The sequence below is a fragment of the Neoarthrinium moseri genome, assembly GCF_022829205.1.
Source record: "Neoarthrinium moseri strain CBS 164.80 chromosome Unknown scaffold28_Wmoseri_CBS_16480, whole genome shotgun sequence".
Lineage (NCBI taxonomy): Eukaryota > Fungi > Ascomycota > Sordariomycetes > Amphisphaeriales > Apiosporaceae > Neoarthrinium > Neoarthrinium moseri.
Window position 1 is genome coordinate 16,852 of NW_026055142.1, and position 23,810 is coordinate 40,661.

Genomic DNA, 23,810 nt, shown 5'->3' on the forward strand with positions numbered 1-23,810 from the left:
CCCAGTTAGACGCCATCAACGACTGATCAATCGCATGCATGGGATGGGGATGGATGCTGTGTCTCACCAAGTGGGCGGGGAGCTTTTTGCAGCAGTCCTGTTTGAAGTCGGATTCTCTGAAAGGCGCGAAGAGCTGACATGTAATGCGCAGACGTGGAACGATATCTGCGTCGGCGGTAGGCGTGGTCAAAGTGCTACCAAAATCTTTATTTCTTCTCCCTACAAGTCCGAAGGTGAACTTACCTCGATAGATCATCGTTGGTCAGCTTGTTATGTTATGACGTGTGGGTTCGTTCCAGCGGGGCGATTCACCACCCCTCGGCATTTTTGCCAAGCCACAAAAGCTCAAGCTACCCCGCCTTGGCCGCTCGACTTGTAGCATAACTAAGCTAAGATGATTATTCCTACATTGCTCGAGATACCACCCGACCTGGAAGCCAAGCGTCTCTGCAACATGGATTAGATGAGAATTGACGATGACGTTCAGGAGGAGGGCAGCGCCGAGGATAGCGGTGAAGAGCAGGAGGGCCCGGCTCACCGCGGCCGTGGTTCCACTGCCGCACAGTTGGCAAGCTTGCGTCGCTCCCCTCGCCTACAAACCAGAGAGTCAGGCGCGAGTTGAGACTCTAGCGAAAGGTATAGATAGGTGATATTAGTGGTAATTAACAGGGTCCCCGAGGAAGGACTCACACACGTGCCTCGTGGATGCGGATTCACAACGCTGGTGACTACGACCATAATAGTATGCCTTTAGATGTCTGCAAATAGCCAAAGAGGAAAAAATATAGTACATATTGAGGGTATGGATTATTTACTGGTGACTTTAAGTCAGCCAGGTACAGTCATGGCTTGGTGGTAATGGCACATGTCAGCGCCAAAGATGCAGCCCTACGAAAGTCGCTCTTTCGGTATCTGAACGACGGCCGCTGACCTGGATTTGACTGTATGATAGATAGATGAATGGATGGATGGATTGTAAGGAAATATTTGGTATCCCTGGACTTCTGTCCTTTTGATGTTGACAGCCGTTGTATGTGTAACCTGCTGTCGCCGAGGTCCAACTTCCGCCCCAGCAAACAACGCTGCGCCGCGCTTCCGTGTGCTCGGTGATGTGGAAAAGGTTCTCGCTCGACCCCATATTTAGAGGGAGTTGTCGTCAAGCGCTCCGCTAGGGGTGACAAAGAATGCTACAGCAATGATGATGTAGAGAGCCATCAACTAGACGAAAGTCAGTATACATATTTCGCAGGTTGAACGAGCTGGGCTGTAATGAGACTTACCATGGCACCCTCAAGGTAATTGGACTTGCCGTCCTGCACAGTGTACGTAACCACCAGAACAGACAGCGCAAAGGAAACCGTCTCGACTGTGAACGCGTCAGTATAATGCAAGTCGATTTCTGGGAGAGGTCGTTTTTCCACGTACAGGTTTCAAAGTGCAGGTTCATGGGCCGGTTCATCATCCAACCGAGGATAACCAAGAACGGCGTAACAAATAGAGAGATCTGGATACTCGAACCAATAGCAACTCCCATAGCCTGCGTCGACAGATTAGCATAAATCGCCCCCAACAGATCTGCATGAATAGGCGTACCAGGTCCATCTTGTTCTTGATGGCTACAACGACGGCAGTGACGTGCTCGGCCGCATTGCCCACAATTGGGATCAGGATCAGACCGATAAAGTTCCGGCTGAGGCCGGCTCTATCTACCAGTGCGTCGATGCTGTCAACCAGATAGTCGGCGCAGATCGAGACGAGGATGGTGGTGACAATGAGCACTCCACCCGCGGCCCAGGGGCTCATGTGTTGCTCCTCGGGCTCGTCTTCAACTTGCGCAGGTGTCGCAACGGGGCCACTTCCTTCGAGCGATTCGACGTTGGCTGCGGCGGCCTCGGCGCCAAAGAGGTTGTGGTGCGTCCGCAGTTGGAACCACAGGTAGAGAATGTATAGGAGGAGTAGGAGGACAGCAGTTCCACGAGACAGATTAAGAATTGTCGCGTCGCGCTGCTCTTTATCGTCTAGGGTCTGGTTAAGGACGATGGACAGCTACAGAGTGAATCAGCTTCGGCGTTCAAGCATCACAGGGTCATAGCGCTACTTACCGCGCCGGGCAGAATCATAGAAGCCGCGGCCAGTGTCATGAGGGAACAGGTTGTCTGGGCTGTAATGGAAGCAAAAGTCTGTTCCTGGCCGTTTCCTGCCCCGTCCCTCATGTTGGCGATGCCGCCGAACACGAAGCACATGCCCATAACAAGAAGAAGGTTCGACAGGATAGAGCCGATCATGGAAGACTTGACAACCTCGTACTGGCCATCCCGAAGAGCGATGATGCTGACCTAATCGGGGCAGTGTCAGCAATCGGCCTAGCAGAAACCCAGCAGAAACCACGAGACATAAGTTGGGAGGAAGAGAAAGCGTACAATCAGCTCAACCGCGTTTCCAAAGGTGGCGTTCAACAGGCCTCCAAGCGACTCGCCGAGCTTCACAGAGATCTCTTCGGTAGCGAAGGAGAGCACGGCGGCAAGCGGGATGATGGCGAGGAAGTTGATGACGAATACTGTCACCGGATCCCACTCGGCAATGCCCGCGATGATACCAATTGGCACAAAGACGAGAAGCACATTCACGTAGTCTGAAATACTGGTTATCCCATGGCTGCCCACCAACTGGACCGAACGCGTCTGAACTTACTGCTGAGCAGTGTCGCCTTTGCGATATGCCACACAGTGGCCGGGATCCTGACCCACGGCTTCGAGCTGTCCGCGCCCGGAGTGTAGTGGCTGTTCAGGAAGAAGTCATACGTCTCGCTGTGCTCGTGGCTTCCACCGAGAGAATCCCCGGCAAGGAGAGGTGTGGCCTCGTGAGCGCCTCCATTCTGATGGTTCTTGGATGCTCCTACGCTGAAAGTGCGGCGCACGCGCTCATGGAAACTCGGTCCTACTGCATTGCGATCCATCGCGGTCCTGATTAGCCACAAGTGCGCATGGGCGTTCGGTATTGGCGGTTGTGATCTCGAGCGGCCATAGACACCACACGATGCGCGACGACGAACACGGCTGGCCGATAGGCTGAAGAGCCGCACCGGGGGAGGCGAGGAATGTATTTGCGTTTGGGTGCAACAACCAGCACCGTCGACGGATTGGGTATCCCGCTGCTCTCAAGGCAAGGGGAGGGACAAAGGCTGCCGGGTGGATATGAAGGGGATCAAATATGCTCTACTTACACACCATGGTGGAAGAGAAACACTGCTTCACGAGGAAAAAAAGGGTAGAGTCGCAAGATCGCAAGGCAGATCCCAATGTGGCTGGAAAGTCTTGGGTATGGGGATACCAAGAGCCTAAGATGTGCTGCGGCAAAGATTGGCTTTTGCAGACGATGGAAAACTAACTGGCGACTCAGGGAAGACGCGCACTATCGATAAAGTGTGGGCGTGGGCGTGGGCGTGGGCGTGGGCAATGGGGAAAGCTTGGTAGGCCTGTAGAGACCGCACAGTAGGTTGAATGATGCCTCCGGGAGCTGCAATGGGTGACGATCGATAGTGAAGATGCAAGGTTGCAAGTCCCGCCCTGCGTTGACTGGAGCAGACCAACAGGATGCGAGCGCCAAGGATTCGTCGATGGGCCAGATTTGCGAGCCACGGGGATTGGCCTGGTTCGTCGAGAGGTGATTTTCTTGGCAGAGGTCGTTTCTGCACCGTCACTTGGGGCTGGAGGCAGCAGGGGGAGTATGTCTCGTCAAGCGCGTAACTATGTTTTGTAACTTGCTGTGGGCAGACGAGCGGATGACGACGTCAGGCACACGGCCGTTTTCTTCACTCGCTGCTGTGGTTCATCTGAGCGTCCTTCTCCGCCCTGCAGTCTTGTGCGTCACACAAGTCTGCAACCTGCTCCGTGCCCCACAACAGCTCAGGGTAAAACGTGGGAGCTAGGCAGGGGGAGCTTGGTTTCAGTTCACAGAGAGCTACCAGACCTAGGTACATCATACCAGATTGAGCCCTCCGTTCCACTCGGATGGGAACTTCTCTCCTTTCCCGTCGACTTGGACCCAATTCTGGCAATGTCGCAGCATCGCTCTCACGCCCTGCACCGACGCCCGACTTGCTAAGGAAACAATACCACGACTCGACGCGAAATTCGCCAAGCGTGGCGGAGTGGATGGTAGAAAGTTTGATGGACTTGGCGCCGCAGTGAGCTGGAGGCCTCCGATTCAAGTTCCAATGAAACAACCAAACCATGGCAAATGGGGCCAGGGGTCTGCTTATCGATAAAGCTGGGTCATCGAAAATCGATTATCGATAGGTACAGTAATGTGACTTATGTGAGAGCACGGCGCATTCGCATTGGAAAGCACCGTCTACAAATCTGTTCACCACCAATATGCCGCTACGGTTGATTCTTTTTTGAGTACGGGTAGGTCAAGGGCTTGTTTTTGAGAGTATGGCACCAAATCTCGAGGGGGAAAAATATATACTTGTATTTCTTTCTTGTGAAATTTGCCTCCGGGGGGGGGGAGGGGGGGGGGGGCTGGCCTGATAAGGGACCATCTCGCTCAATAATACTCTTCAACTACGGATCTTTACGGAATTCATCGCCATTGAATTATCATAATTATTCTCCCATGGGTGGGAGGTACTGCTCAAGTTGCCGGGGAAAGGGATGAGGAGGACGCATGCATGTTGACTAGCGCGCTTAACTCCAAAAGATTTGAACCCATGGATCAAGCCTGTCGGACAGGCTTACTGAGCAATTGCCAGATGTGTTTATATTGTGAGCCTATATAGGTACCTTCAAGTAAGGATAAGCCAGCCATCGAAAATCAAAAGATTCGCACAATGGATCACGGACCACGCACCACAAAATGTCCAATCAAATGAAGAGAACTTCTCGCTATCCCTAAAATAGTCTCTATTTCCCTTGCTATTACCGGCCTTCCCATACAAACAAGTACTGGTCAGCGCTTTTTGCTTCTATGTATGGGAGTTGGTCCGTGATCCATTGTGCAAATCTTCAGAGTTTCAAAGATCAATTCAATGTACCCTATAGGCCTATGAGGTAACCCCGGCCTTTGGCCATCACGCCCCTAAGGGAACTCGTCGCATAGAACACCAGCCGACAACTCCACGTCCCGACAAAGTTGGGAGAGAGACGATGCACGCTGAGCTCACTTTGATAACTTTTAAAGAGACTAGTAGTTCATTTCGTTCGTTATCGCTAAACATTGCTCATATATGAAGCGTCCTAATTTGCCAACCATAGTACAATGCTAGTATACACCACACACTCGCTTCTTCGTACAGGCATATACACACAAAACCCTCGTCAGGAGAGGTAAATCTGCTCAGTTCCTATGAGGAAATCATCTCCCATCATGCCCCACAGCTCATCGAACTGAAGGTCCTCGAACAGCTCGGACGGCAGTTCATCAACACCGCTAGCTCCGTGCGATGTGGTCACGGTGGATGGGAAGGCCGTTGCCGTGGAACCACCACCTGGCAGCACCTCTTGCTGACTGATCCCATCTTGCACCGGCTCGCCGTTCCGGGCGTAGGCGTCACCGCTCCCTGTGCCGGCAGTATCTGCCGTCAGCGGTGTTGCCGCAGGCCCCTGACCGCCCACGACGCCGACACTGCCACTAGGGCTGGCATGGTACTTGGCAAAAGCCTCGCCGATGCGGTCTCTCAGGACGGCACAGCCCTCCACGAAGGACTCCGCATCGCGGCCTCTGACCCAGCGCGAGAAGTGATCCTCGACGTGCTCGGTGGCCAAATTGAGGAGCTCAAGATCGGCTCTAGCGAGGCGGCGGGCAGGCTGGCGGAGGATGGTCAGAGCCAGAATGTTGGCAGCCAAGAAAGGAGGTGTGGCCCCGAGGATCGCGGGAGACCGCACACCTTGGTCTGCTAGGTGAAGAGTCTGGGTGATGGTTGCCCGGGCCGCGGAGGCACAAATCATGGCGCCGTTTTGAAGCCGGGTGTAGCTTGAAGACGACGGTCCCCCAGAGGCGCTGGTGGAGTTGAGGAGAGCCGCATGCCGTGAGACCTCGTTCACGTAGCTATTGTGTGGGAATATTATGGCAACGCGGAGGAGCGTTATATGCGCCTGAAAAGAGTGAATGGTCAACAAATCTGTAATGCCAACAGCACATCACTGGCATAAGATTGCGCAGTCGTTACGTCGGGAAAGGGTGGAGGGACTTACGAAATGAAATTGCAAGGCCAGGAAGCTGGACAAATGCAAAGACTGCGTCTGTACCCCATCACCCGGGCGCTCGCCTATGTTGCCGCCAGCACTCTGACCTTGCTTCAGATGATCCGGTAAGGATCGTTCCCACTCAACGAGCGCCTTGTCTAGGCTCGCTGTCTTGCTGAAGAGGTCCAGGGAGCTCTCGGGCTTACGCGAGTAGATATGATCCGAGATCTGCCCCATGATACATGCAAGCGAGACCCAGGCCGTAAAGATGTCGACCCTCGCGTTCGGCGCAAACACCGTGGGGACCATAGGCACCTGGTCTTCATCATGGTCACAAATCGTAGACGGCCGCCCGCACTCGAGCTGGGTCAGTTTCTCGAGGGCATAGAGCGACCACCAAATTCTTTGATGCAGCTGAGCATCGGTGCGATATCCTTGTGATGCCTCGCCCGCACCTTCACCTCTGCGCATAACCTGCTTGTGTAGGCCAATAGAGTGCGCCGTCCTGATTGCCTGCCCCAGGACATGCCATGCCTGTCCGTCCTTGACTTGGCCTCGTAGCGCGAGGGAGATGAGAAATAACGCCTGGACGCTTGTCAGGTATGGGATTGCAATAAGATGGGCAATCAGCGAGTAGGCCCCAGTGAGGAAGCGGGTACTCAAATCTGATAGTTGCCGTGACGTTTCGTCGGCCCCGATACAGACTATAGCATACACGATGGCCAGCATTGGTATGCTTGTAGGCGCGAGGCGACTTGCGAGCGACCCTGGATGCTTGATCTGAATATCCAGAATGTTGTCGATCTCAGCCTGCACAGCATCACAGTCTACCACTGGAAAAAGTGGCCATACTCTGTCGAAGAAGGCGTCGACGTATACTTTGAGCTCTTCAACAGCTGGTAGCTCCGGCAGGGACAGGGTAAGGGGCAGGGACATCTCCTCGCTCTGGCGCATTCCATGCTTGAACCGTCCACTGGCTGGCTCTAAACCCCTGTGGGCGAGGTGCAGATCTACAAATCGGCAGAGGCACTGAATACTGCTCCCACCGAGAAACTGAACGCGATTAAAATCAGCCTGAAACCCTGATGTACTTGCTGAAGAATTGCTATGAAGTCGCTCACCTTTACCCTGTAAGCAGTGTCATCTGTGTTAACCACTAGATCGGGAGTTGAGGCTGGCAGAGGGTTCGCTCCGTTTCCCATCGTGTTCTCACGATATGCCCTCTCCTGCCACGAAGTTCCTTTTTCCCCACCGCCCGCGATTGAAGCGCGCCGGTGCGGGCGTGGCGACAGATCTGAGAGGCTGGACTCCGGTGGCGTACCCGCACCCGGACCGGTCCCGGACGTCTGAGATCCGGCGCCGAAATGAGACATTCGTCGGTCTCTATCCCAGTCACCAGGGCCACTGCCATCCTTGGTAGCCCAGGTCCGCACGCTCAGCCCTTTGGTCGGGTTGCGCGGGTCTGTGGTTTGACAGTCCTCATTGCGCAAGATGCAATTGCGACACTTGGGAAGAGTTGTATCACATCTAACCTTGCGCTTGCGACACTGACCATCATGTTAGTCTCGAGCCGGGAGTCATTATCACAGAAAAGACAAGAAAAAGACATCCGGACCTGGTTACAAGCAAGTGAAAGCCGGATCCGCTTCCGGTGAGGTTGATCGGCCGCAGTAGCGGAGACCGCCGGCAGACTGCGGGACGGGGACAGAGACATGAGATCGAGAAACTCAATCGTACGACGAGTTGTGTAGGTGGTTCGACTCCAGACTTTTCGGTTCGGGACGCGGTGCCAGCCTGACATATACGTGAACAACTGTTCGCCCGGCCCAGTCCTCGGCTGTGCGCTAGCTACCCCACATGACCCCTAAAACACCCTAGACGGTCCACGACTCTGAGCGTGAGGGGATAGTGTCAGGGCATCTCCAGTTGGCTTCCAGTGGCTTGGAGAATGTGGAGAGAAACGCGGGGAAGTTGGAATTGATGGGTCTCGACCGTCCAATCTCGACACTATCTGACACAAGCCCATGGCCCACTCTCGGTTCGGTTCGGTTCGCGAGAAGATGTCCGCGTCTTACAAGGGGGAGCTTGAGCGTCTCCGAGTTACCGGATGGCGGCCGACTTGGAGATGTTGAGAAGTCCCATGAGGGGGTGTAAAACCAAGCAATTATTTCGCTTCAACTGATTGTAGGATGTAAACAATTGTTACATAGAGAACTCTAGTCGACTTCCTGCTTCAAGACGAGGCCTTCTCAAAGTGTGAAACCGAGTTGTCCTTTGCCCCGTTGAGCACATACACTTATTGTGTTGCGGTTGCAGATCTCCCTGACACGGAAAGGACAGCATACATATAATACTTCAAACATGAGTAGCCTCACGGAGGAAATCAAGATTATAATCGTGGGCGGCGGCATTGCAGGTCTAGCAAGCGTAAGTTTGGACATCACCGCTACTCCAATGCACATAACGGACAGAAGATCTAACCCGCCGTGTTCTATAGGCCATAGCTCTGCGTTCGCCCAGACATCGCATAACTATCCTCGAACGATCACGCATGCTTCGAGAGACCGGGGCCCTGATCAGCCTGCAGCCCAATGCGACCAAGATCGTCAACTCTTGGGACATATCGTCCTTCCTTGAGCCCTGCCAGCCCATGGTCGACAAAGCCTTCCGGCTATTCGACGTGAGTGGCAAATTAGTCAATGAGGTGCACCTCGACACGTCCATGTTCGGCGCCGACCGCATCCTGTACCACCGGCAGGACCTACACTCCGCGCTTTTACAGGCCGCAACCTCCCCCAAGCTGCCAGGACCACCGGCCGAGGTGCTCACTGGGAAGAAGATATCAAGCTGCGATCCCGAGGCAGGGCTAGTCCGAACGGAGGATGGCGAGGAATACGTGGGTGATGTCGTTGTCGGCGCTGACGGCATCCACTCGGTCCTCCGCAACTCCATCGTAGGCGAGCCCCGCGCAGCAATACCTACGGGTATCAGCGCGTATCGCGTGCTCCTGCCTGTCGAGCAGCTTGCCGGCATCGACATCCCTAAGCATATCCTGGACCCGTCGAACCCGGTAACAACGATGGTCGTGGGTCATGACCGACGCGTGATCATGGGGCCAGGGCGTGGAGGCTCTGTTTTTGGCATCGTGGCCCTCGTACCCGATAGTCTGGCGCAGGGGGAGTCTGCGGCTGATTCTTGGGTGGCCCCCGGCTCAGTACCGGCACTGCTGGAGGCATACAAGGATTTCCCAGAGTGGATGTTGGAGATCTTCAGGCGAGCCCCTGATGTGGCTCTTTGGCAACTCCGCGACATTGATCCGCTGCCAACCTGGGTGCGCGGGCGCGCCATCCTCATTGGTGATGCAGCACATGCCATGCTTCCGACTCAAGGCCAAGGCGCGTCGCAGAGCATCGAAGACGCGGAGGCTCTAGCAGCATATCTGGTCGACCTGCCCGCTGGTGCATCTGGTGGTCAAGTCAATGAAGTTCTAAGAGAAATATTCGATGCACGATACGAGCGAGCAAGCCTGATACAAAAATACAGTCGCCAGCAGGCGCGGCCCGGGACAGACGCGAACTCCAACGAGGTAAAGCTCAACCCAGGACAGTTTATGAAGTACAACTGTGCGTACGAAGGTGCGAAGAAGTGGGCAGAAACTGTGAAGGGAGCTGAAACCTAAACCCAAAATACATGGGTGCATACTGTAATAATCTGCTTGCAATGCAATAGAAGAATACTGCTTAGACGCCACGTGCAGGAAGTAATGTCATTGCGTAAACATCGCTTTAAAGAACCACACTGAGCAATTAATGTCCACAAGCCGCGGCCGCAGACCTTGGCGTCATGAACTATCGGTAATTGATTGTGCCGACTGCTTTAGCTTCAGGCGAGCTGCCTCGATGTCTTCAATGGAAGGGGCTCGACTGGCCAGGGTATTCGACTCCGATATCGTCCAAGCCCAATTCCGTGTATGATTCCTGAATTCTTCCAGTTGCTGGGACCTGGCTTTCCTCCTGGCCAGGTATATCGCATTTTCAAACCTCTTGTCTTCGGGCACCCCAAATTCCCCAACGGTTTGAAGACGAGTGATAGTACCGGGCACCTTTCTTCAGCTCCATGTCCTCGCCGTCATGACATGCGCAATAACTCCAACGGCCAAGCCCTGCTGCGACAAGCGGATTACATCACTCTTGTATCGTGATTGGAAAGCTTTTGTTTTGTTGATGCACTCTTCCAGCGGTTTTGGTGGCTTGGTCAGCGTGCGTACAGCCTGTGTACTGATGTTGTTAGAGGACATAGTACGGGAACACAATGCCTGGGATGGTGCCAACCGACTCTTTTCCGGAAGCCCTATTGTACGCGCCAGCGGCTGATGCTCTTATCTGTGACTTATACACCCTTAGCGATCAGGGCACCAGCAATTTGTTCGCAACTCTCGCCATAGCACGTGCGTTCCTCAACTTCGGCTCTTAAATCATCGGCCTTGGCCCGCCGCTCCACCTGGTCAGCGCTGGTCATGCAAACTGCTCAAGTCCTTCCGAAGCCCCGCGGCTTGCCAGATTTTCTGCCCGGCGCGACTGTGCTAGTTTCGATGACAATTTCGTGGCCATTTGTACCCTCACGATCACCATTGTCTTCATCCTCGTCATCATAAGTGTTTATTCCACAGTCCATGTTAGTCAGCGGCTGATAGATCTAGCTTCGCTAAGGCTGGGTGTCCAGGGGAAAGCCATAGTGATGATTTGGGCCGGGGTATGTGTCTGGAAGACTTGTGGTAGGGCGGGTTACATCGCCAGTGAAACAGACGTGTATTACTGGGGGTATACTTCAGGAAAGATCGACCTGAGTGAGTCCATGGTGACCTCGGAGCATTGTGGGTACAGATGTAAACTTCTTGGACGGTATCTCACTCTGCCTCAGACGCTATGATCCAGGTAAGATGAAGGAATTAGACAAGGCGCCCCGGTCTGGGTTAGAGGTCAGTTGTGGGGTGTAACGCCCAGACTCATAGGGTACATAGCCCCTGACAGCACGCATATAGATATGCTTGCGGATATGTTTTAACTGGCGGCCGATTCGTACTATCATAACTTAGGACTAGGTGAAATGTCTCAGGCAATATTAGAGCACTGATTCCCAAACTAATCTGGACGTTATTGCGCCCTTGTTGATCTATATAATGATAATGATACATGTATGCATTGATCGGACGGCCGTATTACTGTCGTGAAGGAGTACATAGCGCGCGGAAGTCTTCCACCTGCCATCTCTCATCCGGCAGATGTCATGGATAGTACATCTTAGTGATCAATTCCAAGATTGTACCACAAATGTACCGCAACTGAGGGACTATGAGGTGATGGAGAGATACTATCGGTATCAGAGTCCACCTTTCCAACAAGTTTACTTCGTGTTTTCAAGACCTTGGTTTTGATTCATTTCATCCCGCTCTTTCCACTTGGCTGCATACTTCCATGTTACAGCGACGCCGGACAGGGCAAGGGCTTGAACGGCAGCACAAATAGTAAAGGCAAGGCCAACACCGATACGATCCACTAAGGGCATCACAAAGCTCGTGCCACCCGCAGCGAATAAGCACCTGGCGAGATTCAAGCTAGCGCTCGCCGCCGCACTCCGATCCGAGAATATGTCCACCAAGTAGGTCATTATAACCGATTGTGTAGAAACTGCTGTCCATCCGGTGATGAATGTAGATACTATAGGAACTGCGATATGGACGCTCCTCGGGTACTGGATGGACCATCCAAAGAGGAGGATCGAGAGACATTGGAGGACGGAAAACACCGGAACAAGCCGAAGCCGAGCTTTCTCGAGTGGAAATGCCTTCACTGGAAGCCTTTCAGGATCGTTATCCTGGGGGTTGCTGGTCGGACGTGGTGTTGACTGGCCCTCATGCTTGGCTTTGACTCGACGATAGTCAACATCAAGGATGCGGCCAGTGACAAGAGTGCCTACCATGGAGCCTACTCCATTGGCAATAAATGTCAGCCCAACCTGTGTTTCCGTGAGACCGTAGCGATCGGTGAAGAGGGATGACATGGCAGTGATGCTCATCTGCCAGACGGCGTAGTGGATAGCGAGAAACACAACAATGGGAGCTGCAGTCTTGTTGAGAATGATCCGGAACGGTCCCGTCACATCGATCCGTTTCCTAGAGCCGATGATCGTCCGATCGGCGTCTAGGCTCATCTTTGTGCTGGAATAATGTTGATAGACGACCAAAGGGTATCGGGCAATCGCATTGGAAGGTGTGCGGCTTCCATTTCCGACTATAGACCTCAAAGTCTCAGGGAGTAAGACGACCATGACGAGCAAGAACGCCGCACAATAGATTGTCAGGAACCAGAAGATTGCCCGCCATCCTAGGGAGCCTGCCAACGCACCACCAATGATTGGCCCAACGGCGACAGGTACAAGCAATCCGGCTTGAAAGATTCCCATGAAACCGCCCCGTTCGCCACGTGTTGTAATGTCTCCAATGACTCCGGACCCTATAGCAATGGTGCTTGCACTGCCTGTACTTTGAAGGCATCTCAGCACGATCAGTGTAGCATAGTCTTTCGTCTCCGCCAGACCAATGCATGCACCGAGAAACACGACAAACGTGCAAAAGTAGGCAATTCGACGGCCCTTGACATCAGATATGGGGCCCCAAAGACTCGGCGCTATGCCCTGGAAAATGAGGTATGATGTGACAGTAAGGTTGACAAGCTCGATCGATACACCAAGGTCATTGGCAATGGTAGGGAGCGCTGGGAAATAGATATTGGACGCGAATCCGGAGACTGATTTCTTCAAGTGAGCGTAGAGGCTTGGATGTAGGGGAACGAAGCTTACAGGTTGCAGCAGTTGATATGATGATTACTATCAAAGCTTTCTGTCGCCTGTCGAAGATGCTGTAAGGATCTTGGGGTTCTGCTGGCGGTGGTCTTGATGAGACGTTCAAATCGTCTACGGGGGGTCTGGATTGAGTCATTGCAAGTTTGTGAGTCTCTGTGAATCTCTGATGGACACAGACAGACTGAATAGTCCAAGGGCTTGTTTCTACTTATAAGCACGTGCCAGTTGAGATCTTTCGTCGTGGTGCTGAGCACTAGCGACTTTTTAGCACCCACCAACCAGCGGACTTGAGCCTGAGTTCCGGAAGTTTGAACGTCAACTCCGGTCAGCTGGCCAATCATAGCCAACCTTTCAACTAGGACCTCCAGGGCCCACGCGAACCCCCGGAGTTGAGCTGCCACATGGCACACTCTGTCTTGGTGTTATCTCTCCAAAGAAGTCATATAAGTACCTCGATCTAAATTTGCAGGAGATGGCTCTCTTCCGAGCACCGTTGACCTTCTCTCAAGCAATCATGATCAACTTCGGAAAGAACTATGCAGTCCTAAATCTGGACCTGATGACTGTTCTCATTGACGCAGTTCGAGAAACAGCCGAGGGACAAGCTTTCATCTCAAACAATTCTCGCTGGGTAGACGCTATCCACTCGACAGCCCAACGTCCTATCAACATCTTCACCAGTTTATTTTTCGAGCAGGGATATCTAGAACTAGCAAAGAGTGCTCCATTCACGAGACTCATTGAAGAATTTGGTTCATTTGCTGCAGGGTCTCCTGGAGTATGCATAGCTTCGGACTTTAATATCGACGAACGAGACATCCTCCTCCAAAAGACAAGATGGTATGCCGGCTCTGGCAATGCCCTGGAACAGATCTTAAAAGCACAGAACATCGACACTGTTGTCATTGTAAGAGACTACCCCAAACTGCACTGCACCGCTAATCAGGGAATCCAGTCGGGCCTTAGTCTTTCAGGAGTTGTCATGAGCACGGTCTACAGGTTGCTGGAATTTGACTACAACATCTACGTCATCTCAGACAATATTCTTGAATTACCTACAAACCAGACAGGCGAGGTCTCGAGGGTGATGCTGGATATACTATTCCCAAAGCTCAATGCGAGAGTCATATCCATCGACGAGGCACTGGAAGCATTATCACAGATCTGAAAACTCCATGTATACTTACGATGCCGTTCTACACATCTCCAGTGTCCCGAGATGTGCGATATGTTCAGCGCCACGACGTTCAAATTGGAAGTGAGATGTGTTATTGAGAATGAGGATATCAAAGTTTTGAAAAAGGATTACAGCAGCATTACCGACAACGATGGTTATGGATATGCCTGGGCTCATTGTCGGTCTGGGAGGCAAGACTATCTCGTGAAGGTGATATTGCTTTATCAAGTTTTAGGGTGAGAATAAGGATGTCAAGTTAGACACTCCAGTTTCCTCTGAAGCTGGCAAACAATAGTATATCGTCAAGTGGTCAGAAGACTTTTGAGCTGGTGAACCAACCCCACTTAGGTTACGAGCCCAGCAGCTGTTCAACTAATGACGCATGTATATGCACATGCAGTTGTACTACCCTGTCACTTCACACCCCATCAATCAGTCAGTGTATTTCATCCATACCGTCTCTCCGCACGGCAATGTCGATTAGCCTGAGAGCACCAAAGGTGTCTCACGAGCATAACTTGAGCTTAATATCAATTAAAGGCCAGATATGGGACGAAATGGCTACTATTCAAAATGCTACGCGATGGGTGTGGTCCGAATTCCCAGCTCCCAGGTGTATAGGGTTGAAGGATTACCGGTATACTAAATTCTCTTTTAGGTGCTTGGATTGCATCACGTGATGACCCATACCCAGCCACCCGCCCGCTACGTTAATTAGCCCCTGTCAGACGCTTACGGCCTTTTACACCACCACGAGGCAGTCGGACTGGAGTTTTCGATGCGTAACGACTAGGTGTCTCTGTCCGTTGTTTTCCAGGTTATGGAATCTAAGCCCGATAGTGCCGGAGAAGAGTCTCCGCATCGCCGCCGCCGCCGCCGAAGCACTGGGGGTAGATCCCAGCGTTCCCAGCAGCGGGTTGCCGACCCGCCGCGTGCGCGGTTCGACAGCAACGTGCGATATGTCCCGCCCCGAGTTTACACAGAAGAGCCTGAAGAATTTGACGACTTGGTACGTTTCCCCAGAAAATTGGTCAGTGAAAATACTGCCAATAGCCTCCATGCCTCAATGCTGATTTGCGACGGCAGTACACCGCTCAGGCAACACAACCGCTTCGCTATTTCACGGAAACCGAGCAAGTGACATATGAGAGGGAACTACCCACTAACCGCAACTACGCGCAAAATGATCATTCCCCTCCTCTGCGAAGGATATGGTACCCAGCGCCATCCGCACCACTAAACTCTGGTCCGTATATTACGCCGCTGGCTCCCTACGAAAGACGCCAATTTCACGCCCAGCCTTATCCCAATCGTGAGACCGCATTCAGTACGCGACCACTGAGGCTGGGCCGCCGCAGGTACTCCACCGAGTCGAGGTCAAGAAGTCCTAGCCGATGGCGGTCTGAGGCCAGGTCGGACTCCGCATCGGATGATATCTCGATATATCCGCGCAGTGAGCCGTATTGGACTTCGAGTCGACGACGTCGCCGGGTCCGTAATTTAAGGCAACACGAATTGTATCATGAGAGACCTTCCACCGCTGGTGTTGATCGGAGAGGATGGAACGAGGACAGCGAAACTGAGGGCGAGTACGAAGACGTCCTCGGAAGGAAGATTTACTCCTTCACGCCCAGAAGGAGTTCGAGCAGCGCTGTTGAAACTACATCTCTTGGTACTGACGACGACGATGGGGATGCAAAACTACAAAGTGAGGCTCTACCCTCATCTCCAATCCAGGTAGTCGAACTTCGAAAAGTGGCGAAACTCGAGACCAGAAATGGGAAGGAAGCTGGAACAATCGACGCAGCGTCAGTATATACCAAGCTGCTGCATGTCGTTGAATCAAAGTACACTGGGGATGCCATCTATGATGGTGACCATTCAGCGAAGCTGAAAGTTATACAAGACCCAAAGCAGTGCGGCAGTCTCTCTACCGATGGGTTCACTTGCAGCAGACACAGTTGAATCTCGATGAGCTATCAGCTGAGATCACGCGGATACCTGGGCTGTCGACTGACGAGCTACATGGACTTACAAAGCTTCTTGGCCAGGTCCGCGGACAGGTCAAGAAGCCGCGCACCGCAGATGGTCGCAACGTCCTTCACATGGAGCCTGGCTCGCTTAGAGTCATGATATCGGGAGACAATCGCGCCAAGGGGCCCGGCACAGGCCCGGCTAAGGGGCCCAAACGATCATTGGCTTGGTTCTGTATCCCATACTTCACACTTGAGAAGTACTCGGGACTAATGGCGGCTAAATCTGCATCAAGTTTTCCCACCGAAACCCTGCTGCAGAATGACTATGGCCCCACCAGCCGAGCTAGGGACATGGAGCAGGTCGTTGTTCTTGCTGATGCAGCTGAAGTTGGCGAATGCGTCCACGTCGCTCAGCTTTGGTGCATTGTTTTGGGTGACTGTAAGTGGTATAAAAGACCAGAGTAACCTACGGGTGGGGCATGATCTCGACTAACAATCACAGCTCTTGTGATCACTTGCGGCCGCATGTCACGAAGCGCTCTTCAAGATGATATAGAACCAGCTTCAAGCACAAGGATGATCTGTGTTTCATACTATCAGGCTTTCCTCTGGGCACTGCCTTTGGACGAATGTTGGACTTGGTTTGTAAGTGCTCAAGTCCACACAAATTGGAGACCGTGTATATTGACATAATTCAAGACATTCGTGAGGCATTTCAAGGACTTTTGGCCTGACGCTGTCCGGTTCTATCACAGGGATAAGGCTCTGACTGAAAATGACTGGCCAAGGATCGTTAAGCTCGCCAGACAATCCAGTACGCGGGTTACACTGGAACTGCGAATGAGGTAATATCCGTTAGAGCCTACAATAAGTAAAAGCTAACGATACACAGTCATCTTCCTCAACCACCCGCAGCAGGTGTACTGCAAACTCTGAAGCCGGACCAAGATTTTGAACCAAATGATCACGGGCCCTCAACGCAAACAATCCAGAATGAGGAGCCTGAAGTTATTGCACATGTCCCTAAACACGAGAATAAGCAATTTCATGTCTTCACCTGGATGGATTGCGGGCGTTCGGCTACCGGCTTATCTACAGATTCGCATAGAGAGCTGATGATGAAGCAGTTGAAGGATATGAACGAGTACTTGCTGAGATCAACTTCCAATGGCGAGCGTGGAGCATACAAATGCTGTAAAACGTCTTCTCGGGAACAGGTCCACGCATATCTTGTAGGCCAAGACCATGATGTTGATGCCAACACGGACGAGGATCTGGAACAGAAGCAAGACCTTGACGATAAAATCGACTTGTATAACGCAGCGGACCTCATTTTCTGCTTCTTCTTCCCCACGTGGTTTGATTCAAAGGCGCCGACAATTGGGAAGTTTTGGTCTGCCGTTGAGAGTATGATCACAGTGAGTACTTCCGCTATTTCTCACACTTATGTTGGAGCTGATTTTGTTGCAGTCGTCCCGTTCTGAGAGCGCGGTTGTTAATCTGAAAGCACGGAATTCGGGGGCAATTGCTGCAAACGTCAGCCCCGTGCGTTCCGCGCTTCGCAGCATGACCCGAGAAATACTCTCCTTCCAAGGGATCATGTCCAATGTGGCACATTCTGACAGATTAGAAATCACTGTACCGGACGATCTTCTCCGCGCTTGGTTACATCTCGTGATGGCACTGGTACAGGCTTCAGAAGGTTCTGAAAATTGGATCGAGAACATGGACGCTACTGAAATACTCCTTTCCAAAGGCATGAGCGAGATTATGCAGGAATTGCCCGTGCATAACCTTCTAGATTATGCTGTGGTCCGCCCCATGGAGCTTGTGCCTATCATGACACGGAAGCTTACACAGGAACTCCAAGGATCCGATTTAAACTTGAATGATACGTACTCACAGTACATCAAACATCTGGTAAGAACAAATCCTTTTGCTCATTATTGGCTCATTTCTAAATGTTTCAGGAAAACATGATTATGGAACATCCGGATCGGTCCCATCAGTATCTCATTGGTCAGGTGAAGAAGGAGATCGACATCATTCGACGTGTGATCAGCTCTCAACAACGAACTTTGGCCGGAGCAGTGATGCAAAAGCCGATCATAGAAGCCACGAGACACAATCGATATGAAGCCCAGTTGCTCGAAAAGAAGGTGGATCATATAACCGTGAGGAGTGAACATCCTCTACATCGCAGCCGAGCACGGGATGGATATTATGCCTACGATCCTTACCAGCACGGTCTCGACTTCGTTGGAAGTAACCGTGACCCGGACGAATTTTCCAAGCTTTCATCGACGGATCCAGGTGGCTTCTCAACGTTCTTGGTGCGCGACTGTCTAAACTTGCTTGATCGGAAAAGCAGCGAGTTCCGCGACTTTTTAATCGAGGCTGACCGACTAGAGGAATCTGTAAGTGCCTTTTTCCCAACTTACTCGTTTTGCGTCCTGACTTGCAGCCGACTAATGTCCTATAGAATGTAACCAATCTTGATATCAACAAGGACAAGCAGGAGAAGGCGGTCTACGCCTTCACAATGGTCACCATAATATTCCTGCCCCTTGGAACCATCAGCAGCATCTTTGGTATGAATACCAGCGATATTGCCAACCTGGAATTGAGTCAATGGATATACTGGGTCACTGCACTCCCAACGACAATATTGGTAATTATCGCAGGGCTATGGTGGATGGGTGAGTTGGAAGTGCTCAAACAATGGCTTTTTGGTGCTCGAAAAGGGCAGAGATTTCGGAGAGGTGGTAGATCAGGTTCCTTGATGACCACTGTGGTAGGAGAAGAAATTTTGATGCCGGATTCTCGGGCTGCAGTTACAAATATGCTGCCCCCAAGATTTCCCAGACGAGTAGTCACGTTCCAGGAGCCAGCGGATGTCTCAATCAAGCCCCAGGAAGAGCGTCGTCGGTAGTACCGCATCGGTCACAGCAGCAGAAAGGCGCAGAAAGGCCAATTGAGTTGCATAAACTCAAAATAATACAACAGTAGATAAAACAAAGATATGAATCTAGCGGGAGGGCTAGTGGCCACCCTTTGATATAAATACGGAATAATCCGGACGAATCAACTCAAGCTTGGTAATACTCCGTTCGCAGGGGCAGCAATGACAGACACAGTCTCATCAGGTGAATTCTTAATCAGACATGGCGCAAATAGGCACACGAGAAACAAATACGGCGATACGCCGTTACGAGAAGCAATACATCATAACTGTCACGACTTCTTGAAGATGCTGCTTCGGACGGGTAACAAGTCCGATGATATCAACAAATCTGGATCATCAATTTTACGCTCGGCAGCTCTCGAAGGGGACTTAATGACACTCGAAATCCTTTCGTCCTTCAACTTAGGTATGTTGGATGTCAGCATACGCAACAACCAGGGATACACAGCAGTCCAGGTTTGTGATAGTAGGATCGGCCTTTCAGTCGCATTCAGGAAACAGTTCTACGCTTTGATACAGTCTCTAGGTTGCACCGCTTGAGCCACGCCTGTGCCTAACTTAAGGATTAGTGCATCCTGTCGAGAGAACTTTCAAGCATCTGAATTGCATCAGAGTCTGGGACTTAGGATATTTACAATGAAAAATGCTCAGAGCCGCGTTACAGTGGGCAGTTCCAAGCCTTGTTGTATGTTAGTGCTCTTATTCTTGCGTTCGCTACAAGGATTCCGTTGGTGATCATGCCTAAGTGAATGGCCCTGCCCCTCGCTCGCACGGCACGGTGCCCCACCGTTCGTAGGCGCTTAGGAGCTCGTTTAACAACGATGGGAACGCTGGTCGCTCTTTTAATGTGAATTGTATATCCTTCTTACGCCCCCTAGCCGCGAAACTCCAAGTACGTAACAAATCCCGCAGTACACGTAAAATGTCCACAACTTGCCGATCGCCTTGTTTGACAGCTTCGTCTGTAATAATGATTGCCTGAGTGGCTGAGCCTGCCTGGCCAGCGGGCTCATTTAGAAGCAAACCACTAATCTTGCAGTACATGCAGCAGAGCCCCGCGGCTGGCCGTTGCCCGCCTGAAATCTGCCCTATGATTCATACAGAGCCTAACGAGCGGACCCTCTAACCTTGATCCTCTTCCCATTATAACTACCTAGGTATTTTAGACCTCGCTGATCTTACGCTTTATTTCAATCATTAATTGTCATCTTGACGCTCAGAATTATGACTGCCTCCCAGTCTGTTGCGAGGCTAGCCCAAATCATCAAGGCACCATCCGGTGAAGCGGTTCGCCATAGCAAAACCGTGTTCCTTGCAGGCACCACAACCGGTCCGCCCGACTGGCGCGAGATGGTTTCCGGCGAGCTGTCGAGCTTGCCAGTGACCATTTTCAATCCCCTACGCCCGGATTGGGATGACAGCTGGACAGAGGATGATTTCAGAAAGCAAGTCGACTGGGAACTATCGAAGCAAGAGAGGGCCGACGTCGTTGCGGTCTACTTTGGTGCTAACACACTGGCGCCCATCAGTCTGCTGGAACTGGGGCTCTGCGCCAAGGAAAACAAGGCCATCGTATACGTCCAGGACGGGTACCAGAAGAAGGGTCAAGTGCGGCTCATATGTGAGAGATATAAGATCGACTTGTTCAACGACGTGAATGACTTCACTCGTGGCATCCAGACGATGTTAAGAGTTTAGTCAAGGACTGGATTGAGCCAGACCGAGCCCGCCCCTTTCGGGCCGTTCCTTGGTCAATTCCAAATGGCCCGCGTTTCCTCAAGTATCTGAGACTCCATATCACGCTTTTGCCAATGCCCGATGAATTTCTACGGGAACGGTGTATGTCTTTGAAATGAAAGATTTCTCTTGGTTTTTGAATGAATTAGGAATGCATACGCCCGATCACACGAAGCTGACTTATTGGACTTGGCCTCCTGATTCCTTCTGTCACTTCCCCATCAGGGCTGATCACCGTGTAGACGACCCGACAGTTTGGAAACCGAGGCACGAGACAGGGGAGCTGGCGGCTACACGACAGCCGTGACTGGCTAAAGAGGACCACACCAGGGCCTAATCCCCTCCCATCGAAACGATGCCTATGCATATCCACAAAAATGAAATACCACGCCTATATATACATGACTTGTTGCCTTCAGATTCGACCTCCACGTCTAGCTTAAAGTGCTATCCCAAGAATCCCCAAGACTATTATCACGACGCTGAAAGGTAAAATGGGTGAGGTCAAGGAAGAGAACAGCGAGCAAGGAGAAAATGTTTCGCAGGGCACTACTGGGGCCTTCAATTACCCAGATATCTCTGCGACTGAGGCGCCGATGTTTCACGACGAGGCGCTGGCAACACATTATGCACAGCATAGCAACGCCGGGCCACAGCTGCCTTTCCCTTCGCAATTGGTTCCCAACTACTCCTTACAGGCTCCCCCATCTGCACTATTCAGCGAGGAAGCGCCTGCATTCGATCCCGCGTTCCTCGGTAGCAGCGGGCATTTTGACCAACCCGCACCGCTTGTTCAACCTGACTTTGCGAAGAGGGCCAACGATTTGATCAATGCCTCCCTGGGACGAACGCCTGGCGGAACATCCGTAGTCGAGCCCGACTCGGTCCTTGAAGAGTGGGGTCGCCTCTACCACGGGTACAAAGAGGGTTCTTACTTGTTGCCCAATGATGCTGTGAGTGACCAGGAATGCTTACGCTATAGCCTTTGTGCCTATTACTTACACGTAACTTGCAGGCAGAACAGGATCGGTTGGATCTTCAGCATCAAGTGTTCCTCCTTCTCCTAGACGGCTGGCTTCACTTAGCTCCCATGACTCGAGTGCCAAACTTTGTGCTGGATATAGCGACCGGCACAGGCATCTGGGCAAGCTCTTATTGTAAGGAAAATCTTCTTCGTCTTTGGAATGAGTTTGACAATGTTGTTGCACTCCCAATCTTTAATAAGACCATCAGGATCGCAAGTATCTATACCACAGAACTAGCTTATCTCCTTATCTATGTTGCAGGTGATACCAGCTGTTCAAAAGCGCGGCAGCTGGCGCAGCTCTCTTAGTGTATACCCCTCTACTAAATCGTATCAAAAATGCTAATTAGAGCGATCCAAACTACAGCTAAACGGTATCCCTCATCGTTCGTAATTGGGACAGATCTCAGCGCCATACAGCCAGATCCTCAGGTGCCAAACTGCGTGTTCCAGAAAGATGATGCAGAGTCGCCGTGGGTGTTCCCTGCGCCTCACCCTCCTGATGCGCACTGTGTCACGTATCCTTGCGAGCACCGAATCATGTTTGACTACGTGCACCTCCGAATGGTGTTTACGTGTTTTGACGATGTCCGCAATGTAATACGTCAGGCCTTTGATAACATGAATTCCGGCGGCTGGATTGAATTCCAGGATGTTGTTTATGATTTGAGGGCCGTAGGCTACGAAGGTATGCTTGAACAGCTCCGTATGCAGAATTCCTCGGGTTGACACAGCAGAAAGGCTCTCCGCTTCAGGTGTATTGCGACGGCATGAATCGAGGAGCTGCAGCGAGGGGCAGGAATCTCCATATTGCAAAGCAGTACAAGGCGTTCCTAGAAGAGGCCGGCTGTAAGTCAAGCCCCGCTGTATTGTCATCTTTCCCTGACCACATTTCGCAGTTGTGGACGTCGAGGAGCGACAGTTTACCTTACCGTGGAGCCCTTGGCCACAAGACAGCAAGTTGAGGAAAGCTGGTCTTTACAATTTGCAGAATTGTATAGAAGGTCTGATGGGTACGGGCTATAAAATGCTCAAACTCGCCGGCCACTCTGCACAAGAAGTTGAAACCATAATTGGACAGACAGAAGCCTTTGTGCGGGACTGTAGAAACCGCACCTGGGTGCCTATGTACGCATCGCAGTCAATGCCAATTTCACGAGCTACTTACTTACATTGTAACTTCCCTAGGTACGTTGTTTATGGTCGCAAACCATAGCCCTTCGCTGGTTAGCCAGTGTTTGTTCGACCGTCCTCCTCATTTAGTTACCACCACTAAGTCAATCCACACGCGTGTCTCATAATGGCCATATATCTTAGAACTAGAAGTATTCACCGGGAGATAGAGGCATGTGCAGAGGCTCTGTTGAATCGCCACCGCGTCTTGACGCCAAATGTATCTTTGCTCCACAGGCTATGCATCATGCTTGTCTGGTGATCTAAACCAAATACTGTGCAGATCTCCAGTATCAGCGTCCGATCACCTCATCTCGGGTAGTGATTATGATGACTTCACCCCCATCTCCTTGTCCTGGTGATATCGTCATACTGTGTAAGATCGACTGTTCTAGGCCAGTGGTACAGTAGACGGCACGCGTCTAAGTCCAATTTGCGCTATGCCCAGCTTGCTACTCTACCACGCAACTTTGCTATTGATCAAGACCTTCTCCGAAGATCTTAAGCACTTCAAACGAAGGGAAGTCGCTGCTTAGCTTGTAACGCCAATTTTTATTTCTATTGTCATTGTCTGCATGCATGTTAGAACATGGGATGTTTAGACATGAGATCTAGGAGATATCGAATACCGTCGGACGACAATCTCAACATGAAGCAGTGTTGGATCTAGGAACTTTCAGCTTTTGGTATACACTTTAAATCATAAGTGATA

At 51.6% G+C, this 23,810-nt stretch overlaps 7 protein-coding genes across 7 annotated transcripts; 4 read left to right on the forward strand and 3 right to left on the reverse strand.

Moving 5' to 3' along the window:
• Positions 1–1,140: 1,140 nt before the first annotated feature.
• On the reverse strand, positions 1,141–2,956 carry JN550_007310 (uncharacterized protein; the record flags this gene model as incomplete). The annotated part of the gene is made up of 7 exons (XM_049319146.1): positions 1,141–1,218; positions 1,281–1,366; positions 1,426–1,537; positions 1,594–2,046; positions 2,103–2,336; positions 2,421–2,632; positions 2,692–2,956. 7 exons carry the CDS (start codon positions 2,954–2,956, stop codon positions 1,141–1,143), a joined length of 1,440 nt encoding a protein of 479 aa, XP_049170592.1.
• Positions 2,957–5,318: 2,362 nt separating this feature from the next.
• On the reverse strand, positions 5,319–7,899 carry JN550_007311 (uncharacterized protein; the record flags this gene model as incomplete). Its single annotated transcript, XM_049319147.1, has 4 exons — positions 5,319–6,095; positions 6,195–7,238; positions 7,307–7,732; positions 7,801–7,899. 4 exons carry the CDS (start codon positions 7,897–7,899, stop codon positions 5,319–5,321), a joined length of 2,346 nt encoding a protein of 781 aa, XP_049170593.1.
• A 647-nt stretch (positions 7,900–8,546) lies between these two features.
• Positions 8,547–9,864, forward strand: JN550_007312 (uncharacterized protein; the record flags this gene model as incomplete). Its single annotated transcript, XM_049319149.1, has 2 exons — positions 8,547–8,612; positions 8,683–9,864. 2 exons carry the CDS (start codon positions 8,547–8,549, stop codon positions 9,862–9,864), a joined length of 1,248 nt encoding a protein of 415 aa, XP_049170594.1.
• A 1,724-nt stretch (positions 9,865–11,588) lies between these two features.
• JN550_007313 (uncharacterized protein) lies at positions 11,589–13,182 on the reverse strand (the record flags this gene model as incomplete). The annotated part of the gene is made up of 2 exons (XM_049319150.1): positions 11,589–12,991; positions 13,044–13,182. 2 exons carry the CDS (start codon positions 13,180–13,182, stop codon positions 11,589–11,591), a joined length of 1,542 nt encoding a protein of 513 aa, XP_049170595.1.
• A 378-nt stretch (positions 13,183–13,560) lies between these two features.
• On the forward strand, positions 13,561–14,214 carry JN550_007314 (uncharacterized protein; the record flags this gene model as incomplete). The annotated part of the gene is made up of 1 exon (XM_049319151.1): positions 13,561–14,214. The coding sequence occupies one exon, from the start codon at positions 13,561–13,563 to the stop codon at positions 14,212–14,214; it is 654 nt and encodes a 217-aa protein (XP_049170596.1).
• Positions 14,215–15,043: 829 nt separating this feature from the next.
• Positions 15,044–19,131, forward strand: JN550_007315 (uncharacterized protein; the record flags this gene model as incomplete). The annotated part of the gene is made up of 9 exons (XM_049319152.1): positions 15,044–15,253; positions 15,310–16,096; positions 16,141–16,638; positions 16,702–16,844; positions 16,899–17,044; positions 17,092–17,617; positions 17,670–18,119; positions 18,170–18,616; positions 18,682–19,131. 9 exons carry the CDS (start codon positions 15,044–15,046, stop codon positions 19,129–19,131), a joined length of 3,657 nt encoding a protein of 1,218 aa, XP_049170597.1.
• A 1,257-nt stretch (positions 19,132–20,388) lies between these two features.
• On the forward strand, positions 20,389–23,141 carry JN550_007316 (uncharacterized protein; the record flags this gene model as incomplete). Its single annotated transcript, XM_049319153.1, has 8 exons — positions 20,389–20,785; positions 20,845–21,003; positions 21,391–21,854; positions 21,917–22,058; positions 22,293–22,613; positions 22,667–22,774; positions 22,825–23,053; positions 23,114–23,141. The coding sequence occupies 8 exons, from the start codon at positions 20,389–20,391 to the stop codon at positions 23,139–23,141; spliced, it is 1,848 nt and encodes a 615-aa protein (XP_049170598.1).
• Between the last annotated feature and the right edge of the window lie 669 nt (positions 23,142–23,810).